This window comes from Mus pahari, chromosome 10 (assembly GCF_900095145.1).
Source record: "Mus pahari chromosome 10, PAHARI_EIJ_v1.1, whole genome shotgun sequence".
In the NCBI taxonomy this organism is placed as follows: domain Eukaryota; kingdom Metazoa; phylum Chordata; class Mammalia; order Rodentia; family Muridae; genus Mus; species Mus pahari.
Window position 1 is genome coordinate 44,190,901 of NC_034599.1, and position 11,762 is coordinate 44,202,662.

At 42.2% G+C, this 11,762-nt stretch overlaps 1 protein-coding gene across 1 annotated transcript in view; it reads left to right on the forward strand.

Annotated features, from left to right (window-relative positions):
- The first annotated feature begins 272 nt into the window (after positions 1-272).
- Positions 273-11,762, forward strand: part of Zw10 (zw10 kinetochore protein) — a 27,424-nt gene continuing 15,934 nt past the window's right edge. The window contains exons 1-8 of the mRNA XM_021206750.1: positions 273-479; positions 2,295-2,429; positions 4,882-4,983; positions 5,154-5,231; positions 5,381-5,540; positions 6,533-6,685; positions 8,115-8,306; positions 10,812-10,975. Of these exons, the coding sequence (XP_021062409.1) occupies positions 375-479; positions 2,295-2,429; positions 4,882-4,983; positions 5,154-5,231; positions 5,381-5,540; positions 6,533-6,685; positions 8,115-8,306; positions 10,812-10,975 (1,089 nt within the window). The 5' untranslated portion in view covers positions 273-374. The remainder of the gene's footprint in view (positions 480-2,294; positions 2,430-4,881; positions 4,984-5,153; positions 5,232-5,380; positions 5,541-6,532; positions 6,686-8,114; positions 8,307-10,811; positions 10,976-11,762) is intronic.

Sequence of the window (11,762 nt, forward strand, 5' to 3'; positions counted from 1 at the left end):
TTACTGAGTATAGGGGGGGCCATAAAGGATTATTACCAGAAACATTCCGCAGTTTCTAGCGCAAACCAACCCAAACCAACCCAACCCAAAATACAAGAAAAAAACTGGCGGGAACAGACTGGCGTTTGAAAACAGGTAGGGAGCGGATCACGCCTGCGCACTTTGGTGCCTCCTAGAGGCCACTGAAACAGCCGACGCCTGACGGCGCGGGGCCTCCTGGGAACTGTAGTGTGACCCTCTTCTGAGCGCGAGCGCTGGGCCCCGTAGAACTCAGTTTCCCGGCAGGCCGTGCGGTGAGGCCGCTGGCGGGACCCGAGCTGCGGCGCTGGCCCCTGGAGTGATCTATCCTGTTTGTGTGGGCACGCTCCGTGGCGATGGCCTCTTTCGTGACAGAAGTCTTGGCCCACTCGGGGAGCCTAGAGAAGGAGGATCTGGGCACCAGGATCAGCCGCTTGACCCGGCGGGTGGAGGAGATCAAGGTGAGGGCGGGCCACAGGCTGCTGCCGCTGGGGAGAGCCGGGTGCGGAGCCTCCTGAGTTGGGGGCTCAGAAGTATTGGGGGGCTGTTTGGAGCGCGGTCGCAGAGCGGTTGGAGACCAGGGCCTGGGGCTGTGAGAAGGAAGGGCCGTGGCTGTTTAGTGGTGGGGAGTGGGCTAAGTTGGGCAAGAGTGAGCCGATGGAGAAGACTGAAGAAACCTGCGGAGCCGGAGGTGGAACTGGAAGCCCGGATGTCCACCTAGGACAGGACAGCCACCCTATCTGTCATCTCTACCCACTCCTTCATTTATGGATGGATGTAATAATTCTAGGAAAGTCGCGCCGTTCTCCTCGGATTTTCTTTTTTAACTGGTTGAATATGTTTATAAAAGTATTATGTCACGCACGGAACTTGAGGCTTGCTGACGGCTGGTGAGCAGGTACCTGCATGGATTTGCGGCTCACAGCCATAGTTTCACTTCGCATTAGTGTTACCTGGCAAGCCACGTCTTCAGTGGCTTTCTTTGAAAGTGACGCGTACCTCACAAAGTCTGGACTAAAGAGAGCAAGCTTGGTAGGCGCTACCTAACAACTCTTTTTCCTACTTTCTTCTTCTTTTTTTCTTTCTTTTTTCTTTTTTCTAGACAGGATTTCTCCGTGTAATAGCCCTCGTTGTCCTGGACTCAAGCTTTATAGAACTGGCTGGTGTCGAACTCACAGAAATTCGCCTGCCTCTGCCTCCCGAGTGCTAGAATGGAAAGCCTGCACCACCACACCCGCTCCTAACAATTTTTGATGTTAGCTTTTTTAATTTTATGTATTCATGCCACTGGCATTTCTGTAGTGTGGCTTACGTCTTTTTTTAATGACTCTCTAATGATCATAAGCTTGAATCTTTAGTCAACCGAGAACTACTTTCTGTGTCTCAAGCAGGCATATTCTTTGCACCTTCAGCTTTTTAGCACTTTAAATGTATTTCTACACACACACACACACACACACACACACCCCTCTTCCATCTCAGTTGTAGCCTCCTGCATAAAACAAATGCCTGACTTTCCCCTGAGTCTTCTCTTTTGAACTGGGGTGCTTTGTAACTGCTGGAGTAATACACTTCAGCCCTGTATTTTGGTCAGTTTGGAGAATAGTATCTTTCCTACATAAAAGGAGTTAGTTTGTGGGCAAGCATAATTTACATCATGCAGAGTGTTCAAGATGATATTAAGTTGCTTTAAATTAAGGGAAATAACAAGACTCAATCCTTTATAAAAAATTTTATTTTATTCATGTGTGTATGCCTGTGGGCGCATGTGTGCGCTGGTGCAAGTGTGGAGGTCAGAGGACAGTTTGTGGGAGTCAGTTCTTTCGTTTGTGGGTCCCAGGAATTGAACCTCGGTCATCAGGCTTGGGGGCAAGCATCTTTACCATTGGAGACATCTCCCTAGCCCTTCTTATCATTTGAGGAGTTTTAAAATGAAAAATTTGCAACCCAGAAGATGGAAATTAGTAAATTAAGCTATACAGATTATTTATTTCTATGTGTAGTTAGGTAGATGATTAAAGTTTGTGGACAAAGTATGATACAGTTTACTGTGAAATGTTTGACTCCATCTTGCTCATTTCCGGAGTCAGTTCTGTACAGATCTTGCACATCGTTGGGAATTGTCTTCCTACATTTTACAGATGAAGGACATGTTTTTAAAGGAAACCCATGCCTGTGGGTAACTTGATAAAGTTCTAACATTGGAAGAGGCTGTGTATTTTTGATGAAGTTTCTGAATCATTTCATCATCATGTACTTCCTGTCTTGTATTATAGGGTGAGGTATGTAATATGATCAGCAAGAAGTACAGTGAGTTCCTGCCTACCATGCAGAGCGCACAGGCCCTAGTTACCCAGGTGGAGACTCTATCTAATGACATCGACCAGCTGAAATCCAGGATAGAGACTGAGGTAAGCATAGATCGTTGTATCGGGTACATTTAGGTTTCTTAGGGGAGACATCATATTAATAACCTCTTGGTTTCCAAGACGATCCTGTGAAACATTTCAGGATCCTCCTTTTTTTTTTTTTTTTTTTTTTTTTTTTTAAAATTGTAGGTATGCATCACCCCACCAAGCTGTGTTTTCTTTTTTTCTTTTTCTTTTTTTAAGGATTTATTTATTTATTTATTATACATAAGTACACTGTAGCTGTCTTCAGACATTCCAGAAGAGGGTGTCAAATCTCATTATGGGTGGTTGTGAGCCACCATGTGGTTGCTGGGATTTGAACTCAGGACCTTCAGAAGAGCAGTCAGTGCTCCTAACCGCTGAGCCATCTCTCCAGCCCAGGATCCTCCTTTTCTTGTTGGTAAATAGAGGTTGAACCAAATGATGGTGACTTCAGTTCTAAATTAGAAATATTTCTCAAACTCAGTTACACTACTTTCTCTTACTAACTTCTCTCTTAGTGAAGATAATAATGTCTTACATTTAAGTGGATTGTTTTTTTTTAAGATTTATTTATTTTATGTATGTGAGTACACGGTCACTGTCTTCAAACACACCAAAAGAGGACATCAATCCCATTGCAGATGGTTGTGGGCCACCATGTGGTTGCTGGGTCTTGAACTCAGGACCTTTGGAAGATTGATAGTGCTCATAACCGCTGAGCCATCTTCTCCAGGCCACATGGAATTTTCTTTTAATTAAAGAAAGTCTCAGGACTTCAATATTTTCATATGAAAATGCTTAGAATTTGGTCTTTCATCTTTTTCTAGTTAAAATGCTTCCTCCCTCTCCTCCCCCCCAGAGGTCTTTCTGTGCAACCCGGCTGCTCTGGAGTTTACCATGTAGCCCACGCTGGCCTTGCGTTTGCAATGCTCCAGCTTCCTCATCCCCAGAAGCTAAAATTAGAGACTGGAGGCTTGTGTCACTTGGTGCAACCACCCTTTCATCTTTTAATAGCATTCTCTTAGATCTGCAGTTGGCCCCAGACCTTTAAGTGTCAGAACAATCTCTCTTGAATTCGGCTGTTTATGAAGTGGCTTGCGTTATTCACCACGGCTCTTCTCCTTAGCATGAACTTGCAGAAAACTCTCTCTCTCCCTGTCCTGCCATGCTCTGTGGCCTAGTGCTTTACATCTAGGCGATGGAGACGTGGTATGCTTTAGGAGCCAAGGGTAACTGAGGCTCAAGCTGTCTGGTCAATGGAACACATCTAGACCCCTCGGCTCTTGATATTTTAGGCTGAGTGATTCTGTCCTATACATTGTAGCTGCTCTTCTCCCTGTCTTTTATTCACTAGATGCCACCCCTCCTTCAGTGTGGCAATCAAAAATTGCCTCCAGACATGGCCGGGTATTTTAGAGAAGTAAGGAACATCACTAGAGACTGGGACCGTGGAACAGGGAGAGGGAGGAGGAAGGAGAGGAGGAGTGTGTTAGCTTGGTGTTGGCGAGATAGGCTTTGGATGGAGCAGAGCGAGAAAATGCAGCGTTTTGACGAGGACGGTTTTGATGGATGAGGGAACTAAAACCTTCCTAACAGTAAGATGTGGACTGACTGGGGTCAGGAGTTAAGACAGTGTCTGTGTCACTGTTAGAAAAAGCTTATTTGTGGGAAGGAGGAGAGAAGTCAGGTGCTTGCTCCAGTGGAGGGACTGTTTGCCATGGTGGGAAAAATTCAACATATTTAAATCTGGTGTGAGGCACCTTCCATGCCTGGGTGTCTAATTCCTTTCTTCATGAATGAATGAGGAATGAGATACGGGGAGTGTAAAACACAGAAGGGAGAAAATGAATGATGCGTGGGCCTTGGGAGAGTGGAGTAGAGTGAGAAGTGAGGTTTCCTTCAACATTAAAATAAGAATCACAATCACTTGCCGCTGTGGATGTCTCTCTAGTAATCCAAGTGATGAGCTCTACTTAAAAGACAGCTTGTGTTAAGGGGAGGTGGTGAGGCAGAGACAGCACATCTCCTCGAGTTTGAGGACAGCCTGGTCTGTGTAGTGAGTGCCAGGCTAGCCAGGGCTGGATTGTCTCAAACAGGAAAAAGAAGAGAAGGTGACTTAACAGTTGGTGTTGATGAGATTGTTGATTTTTGTCTATTTGTTTTGTGTGTCAGATGCTTGCCACTAAAACTCAGGTCATCTGGCGTGGTGGGTGAATGGGTGAAATAACCTTACCCATTGAGCATCTATCTCATTGACCTGAGAATGGCATTCTTGTATAGGGTAAGACTTTGAACCTGGGTCCAGCCTCTCCTAGTCATCTTCTGTGCTTTTATTTCTTCTGTCAGAACTGTGTTTAAATTTCAACATGCATTCCACTGGGGAACTAAGGCTTAGTGATAGGCTATCCATGTTTTATTCCTTTGATGTGGCAATACTTAAAAGTTCTTACACCTTTATTGTATAAATTAGGTCTGCCGGGATCTTCACATATCAACCGTTGAATTTACAAACTTGAAGCAGCAGCTGGAAAGAGACTCTGTAGTCCTAACTCTGCTCAAACAACTCCAAGAGGTAATGAAGCCCAGCTGGAGCCTCCGTGTTAAGGTGGTGAGGAGGAGGTGGCCTCTCTTTTAATTGTTCTGATGCTCCCTGATAAAACCCTGTTTTCACATTTTACAAGCTAATGGTTTAAACAGACATAGAAGTTTGAATGCCTGCTAACCGAAACGTTTCCTTTTCAGTTTTCCTCTGCTATTGAAGAGTATAGCAGTGCCTTAGCAGAGAGGAAGTACATCCCTGCTGCTCGGCACCTGGAAGAGGTATGCACACTCCGCTGCCTGCGCACCTAGTGCTGTCCTGACTTCTCAGATGTTTGTGTCCCTTCTGCCCTTTGTCATCCAACAGGTGGCTTCTAATGTTTTTGTGACTCTAGAGGAGATGTTTAACAGTGATTCCATTTTACTACCAGGCCCAGGAGTACTTGAAGTTACTAAAGTACAGAAAATGCTTTGACGTAAAAATGTTGAAGTCTCTCAGCATGGAGCTCACTGTCCAGAAGCAGAACATACTTTACCACCTCGGAGAAGACTGGCAGAAGCTGGTTGTATGGAAGTTTCCGCCGTCAAAAGGTGCTGCTGACCTCAGGTGGACTGCTCTGCTTAATCTGCCTGAACCACAGTGACCTCTGCACACATCCTAAATATTTAGTACTAATATTTAGATTACTAAATATTTAGTAATCTATTAATCTATTCATCTACCTACTTCAGATCTCTCTTTTCAAAGGAACGTTTTTCATCTTTCTGATTAGTATACATTGTGTATAACAAAAGCATATATTGTATATAGTAATAGATACAATATTAGATATTATTAATAATAGATACAATAGATATTTCACATAATAGATAATATATTTTGGTCATATTTACCCCCCATTCCCTTCTCTTTCTCCTCTCACTTCTGCGAGTGAGCTCACTTTGGTAATTATTTGCCTTAGAATGAAACCTAGGAAGAGGTTTGTGAAGGACATTCATTTTCCTGTGTTGGATTTTGGAAATTAGTTCAGAGTAAACCCCATCCTGCTCTGTTTCCTATATCCATTTTGCCCTGACTTCCGTGTATTACGTATTGGATATCGCCTGGTATTTGGAAAGAAATGTTGCAGAAAGTTTAGGTGTGAGGCTGTCAGGAGTGTTGAAGTCTTTCCAATATCGTACTCCTTGTTATACCTGTTAACTGGTTTGGCGTACTGGTGTGTGGAAAGTCTGGGAAACAAGCCCACTTTGCAGGTCCTCCTTGCTTTCAGTCATTCTGCACATATTTAGATACCATTTCTTACTGGCATATCTTTTTTTTTTTTTTTTTGAGACAGGGTTTCTCTGTATAGCCCTGGCTGTCCGGGAACTCACTTTGTAGACCAGGCTGGCCTCGAACTCCGAAATCCGCCTGCCTCTGCCTCCCGAGTGCTGGAATTAAAGGTCACCACGCCAGGCTCAGTTAGCCACCTTTTAAGCAGATTGTAATGAAGCTGTTCTGAGGAATCTCAGTAGAGGAAATGCTGAGAGGAGATGATCACATTTCATTGCTAAGACAGCTGATATTTCCCTCCTTTTCTTAGATACCAGCAGCTTAGAGTCTTGTCTACAAACGGAGCTTCATTTATGCACTGAGCAGCCGGAGAAAGAGGAGATGACTCCTCTGCCGTCCATCAGTTCTGTCCTCTTGGCCTTTTCTATTCTTGGAGAATTACCCACCAAGCTGAAGTCTTTTGGTAAATGATTTGTTTCGTTCACTTTAAGTTTCAGAAGGCCGCTGTTAAACTTAAGAGTCGATAAACTTCGGAGGGAAATATTAGTGACAGTGTTTGGCTTAGTAATCTATCAAAGGGAGTGGTCACAAATCTTTTTTTTTTTTTTTTTTAGGAATGCATGGGCCCTTTTTAAAACCGATCTCTTGGGCTGGAGAGATGACTTAGCAGTTGAGAGTACTGACTTCTCTTTTAGAGGTTCTGAGTTCAATTCCTAGCAACTATGTGGTGACTCACAACCATATGTAATGGGATCTGATGCCCTTTTCTGGTGTGTCTGATGACAGTGACAGTGTACTCATATACATAAAATAAATAAATAAATATTTAAAGAAAAAAACCTAACTAGTTCTTAGTTTTAAACAGCTATTGGTTTTGAATAACTTAAAAGTTTTTAGGTAGGAAAGATACCCTGGGAAAACCTCCAGTGTGTAATTTCATGGGTATATTTTGGGATTTTATTTATTTATTTATTTTTTATTTTAAAATATTTATTTAATGTGTGGTTATACTGTCACCGTCTTCAGACACACCAGAAGATGGCATTGGATGACCATTACAGATGGTTGTGAGCCACCATGTGGTTGCTGGGAATTGAACTCAGGACCTCTGGATCTCTCCAGCCCAGATATATTTTGTGTTTTTGAAATGTACTCATTTTTATGTATATGACTCATTTGTCTACTTCTGTATGTTTGGTACCCATGGAAGATGTTAGATCCCCTGAAACTGACAATTATAGACAATTTCGAGTTGTCATGTGGGTGCTAGGAACTGAACCCAAGTCCTTTGCAAGAGTAGCCAGTGCTCTTACCTTGAAACATCTCTTCATTCCTCACGATATATATAGTTTTGGCACATTTACTCCTTAGAGGTTTCTTTTAGTGATGATTTGTGTTTACAAATTTTTATTTTTAGATTTAATATATATATGGGGTTTTGATTGTGTGTATGTCTGTGTCAAGGGTACATTGGAAAAGAGGGCATTAGATCCTCTGGAACTGGAGTTAGGAATGTTTGTGAGCCACATGTGGATGTTAAGAATCAAACCTGGGTACTATGCAGTAACAAGAAATTCTCTTAACCTCTGAGCCATCTCTTCAGCCCCTAATATCTGTTTACTTGTTTGTTTGTTTGTTTGTTCAAAACAGAATTTCTCTGGCTGTCCTAGAATCATTTTGTAGACCAGGCTGGCCTCAGACTCCCAGAGATTCACCTGCCTGTGCCTCCTGAGTGCTGGGATTAAAGGCAGTCCCCGTTTTTAAATTTTAATGTTTTTATGTTTTTGAGTCAATGTCTTACTCTTTTTCCTTTCTTTACTTTTGGGAATTTCGTATATGAGTAGTGTGTTTCTAGTGGTTGTTGATGAGTGTCCCCATGGCCATGATTTCAGGTCAGATGCTGCTGAAGTATATACTTAAGCCTCTGGTGACTTGCCCATCGCTCCACGCTGTGATCGAAAGGCAGCCGAGTTCAGTTAGCATTTGTTTCCAGTCTCTGACCACGGACTTGGAACACCCATCACCACCGGAAGCTTTTGCAAAGATCCGATTGGTCCTGGAAGTGCTCCAGAAACAGCTTCTAGGTGTGTACACCAAGACAGCCTTTTATAATTGCATGCTGCTTTTACATGTGTTATTCTTAGAGCAAAAGTGCTGAAACCTGGGGTAAGTCACGCCGTAGGAACACAGTAGACCCTATCTTCTAACCTAATTTATAGTTTTTCTCTTTGCCTTCTTGGGTCATTAGTGACATCTCAGAGCCTGTATTTTAATGGTATTTTAGCTAGAGTTTAGGATGTACATCTCTTATTGGACGTCTGATAACATATTTTGGGACACTTGCCTTAATAGTAAGAGAAATGAGCCGGGTCTGTTGTGTATGTTTCCATAGGAGAATCCCCATTAACCTGATGCAAACAAATGATGCGGAATATCAGGAACAAATCACAGTAGCATTTGGCCTATTGGTAATTTTTATGTACTTGCATTAGAAATTGCCTGATTTGCTTTGAATCAGATATCCCTTCCCCCACCCTCCTTTTACAAAAGTTTCTTCTGAGCTAGATGGTGGTGATGCACAGCTTTAATCCCAGCACTCGGGAGGCAGAGGCAGGTGAATCTCTGAGTTAGAGGCCAGCCTGGTCTACAGAGTGAGTTCCAGGACAGCCAGGGCTACACAGAGAAACCCTGACTTAAAAACAACAACAACAAAAGAAGTTTCTTCTGGTTCTTCCTAGTCTGTTTGATTTATGTTACCCTTGCTTCCCTCAGCAGTCTTGTGGAGTGTTCCAGCCAGCATTCTTCTGAGGAAAGTTTTTTTAACACTTTAAAAACATTGTTATTCACGGACCTTCCTAACAATCATAAATTACTGAATTTTGGATAAGTGATTTAGATACAAAGCAAGAAATTCTTAGTGTAACTTTGATAGGAGCAGAACTCCTTAAACCATCACTCCTACTCCTGCCTTAGCCTCCTAAGGCTGGATCACAGGCATGTTCTTCCATGTCCATCTCCTGGTTGTTAGGAAGAAATACAATTTTGTTATTTTGTTTTGGTTTTCTTTGAGACTAGTGTCTCATTGTCTGGCCTAGAACTTACTGTGATCCTGGATTGGGCCAGTGGTCTCTGCCTTATACTGTCAGTTGCTGGTTGGCTTCAGCTAAAGAATTTTATGGGGATACAAGTTCTTAGCAAGTGACAGGTGACAGCCACCCTCCCATCCTTTTTAAATGAGATCAGTGAGAAATACAGTTTAATGTGGTTGTTTATTCTTGTATTGTCAGCAGGCAGTAGGCTGAGGCAGGAGGATCACAGTGACTTCCAGAGTAGCCTGGACTACAGAGTAAGGTCCTGTCTCATTCTGTATTACACCCCTCTCCCAAATCCACGTGCTCATTTTCGATTATTTGAACGTTTAGCAAGTATTCCTTTATTTCAGTGAAAATATGACATGGTTTCAGTAGACTTTCTAAAACTCTATAACTCATGAGCAATGGCAAAGAGTTCATTTTTGTTGTTGTTTGTAAATCAGGGATAATTTATGGTGTTGGTATAAGAGTTTAAAAGAAAGCACCAACATCTTGGCTTTTTCTCCCCTTATTTCTTTTCATATTTATTTGGTTATTGGTTTTCTTCAAGATAGGGTTTCTCTGTATAGCCCTGGCTGTCCTGGAACTTACTCTTAGACCAGGCTAGCATTGAACTCAAGAGTTCCTCCTGTCTCTGCCTCCTGAGTGCTGGGATTAAAGGTGTGTGCCACCCCTGCCTAGCTTTATATTTTCTTGTTGAGTGTGAATGTTGGAGGACAACTTGGGGGTCAGTTCTCCTATCATGTAACTGTTCTGGGAATTGGTGGTAGGTCATTAAGCTTGAGTGGTAAGCAGCTTTACCCACTGAGCCGTTCAGTTGGCCCTTAACTGTTACTTAAATGATAAATATGCTATTCTAAATACAATGGTCCCAAGGTTCTTTGGTAAAACTAACCATGAACTCAACTATGAGGGAGGTACTAAGGCCCTGCTTGGCAGACTAGGCCGTGAGATTTCATGTAATTCACTGATACTTAGCTTAGGATAAATTCCCAAATCATTCACAGAGATGGAAAAGTACAGTGCTCTTTCTTTTGTTTTTGCTTTTTTTATTATTAAAAAGAGAAGTAAGGTTTTATAGGACTTTATTAAAAACTAGTTTTAACTTGGAATGCATACTTTCTGAGTGTTTGTTACATAATCAGAGTAATGGCGTATGGGTAGATGATTGCAGTGTAGTGGGCATGATGTGTATTGCCGTAGAGTGCAGGAGTGCTGTGCTGAGCAGGATCCATCTGCGCAGAGAGTAAAGCAGTTCTGGCTTTACACTGTGCATTGTCATGCAAGCCTGTCTAAGTACCTATGGCATTGTCTATGCTGTTTCTCTTTCCCACCACCATTTTATTTTAATTTATATATATTTTTTGTTTTTCTGTGTTACCCTGGGCATCCAGGAACCTGTTCTGCCCACCGTCTTAAAACTGAGTCATTTTAGAAAACTAGGGATTATCCATTTGTCAGGACTCTTGTGTCTAAAGCCTTTTCCTTTGAATTCAGATTTGCCTCCTGATGCTGACCTAGAAATTGGAAAAGTCCCTGAGGTCGCGTTGGCTGAGATGCTTGGTGAGGTGATCTGGGAGGACCTTTCTGAGTGCCTCATCAGAAACTGCTTGGTTTACTCTATCCCCACAAACAGCAGCAAGCTCCAGGAGTATGAAGAGGTAAAGACGCTTTCAGTCGGAAAAGTTCTATGCTGTGTTGCTTTTGTTCTTTGTTTTTTTTTTTTTTATCTTTTGTTCTAAAGTTATACCCTTAAGAAAACTGTTACTATTAAAAGCCAGGCAGTGGTGTCACACGCCTTTAATTCTAGCACCTGAGAGGCAGAGGTAGGTGGAGTCTTATGAGATTGAGGCCAGCTTGGTCTACCGAGTGAGTTCCAGGACAGCCAGGGCTACTCGAAAAAACCAAAACCAAAAATTATTAATGAGTGAAAAAAACAAATAACTTCATTTCTCTTCTGGCTTCCTGCCTCTTTGATTAAGAAAGTATGCTTTTTTATGCCTTTTAAAAAAATTTGATAATTTTATCAGCTGTAATAGCTATTTTGTGGTACTCCCTTTTTAGTGCTTGCTGGAATGCTAAAATAAGGGTGTTTATAAGATCTTGACACCATTATTAGAGTCTTCAAATTCTATTGAAGATTCTCTTCCAAATGAATCTAGAGTTGGAAGAATGTATAATTAAAATTTATTTTTAATTTTAATTCTTTAGAAGATGTACAAGAGTGTTTTGCCTGAGTGTATGTATGTGAATCATGTGCCTGGTGCCTGTGGAGATTAGGAGAGGGCATCAGATTCTCTGAAACTGGAGTTACAGATGGTTGAGTGCTACCACGTGAGTGCTGCCAATTAAACACCAGCTTTCCACACGTGCAGCAAGTACTCCTAACTGCTGAGCCACCTCTCCAGCTCCAAGAATGTGTGTATATATATATATATATATATATAT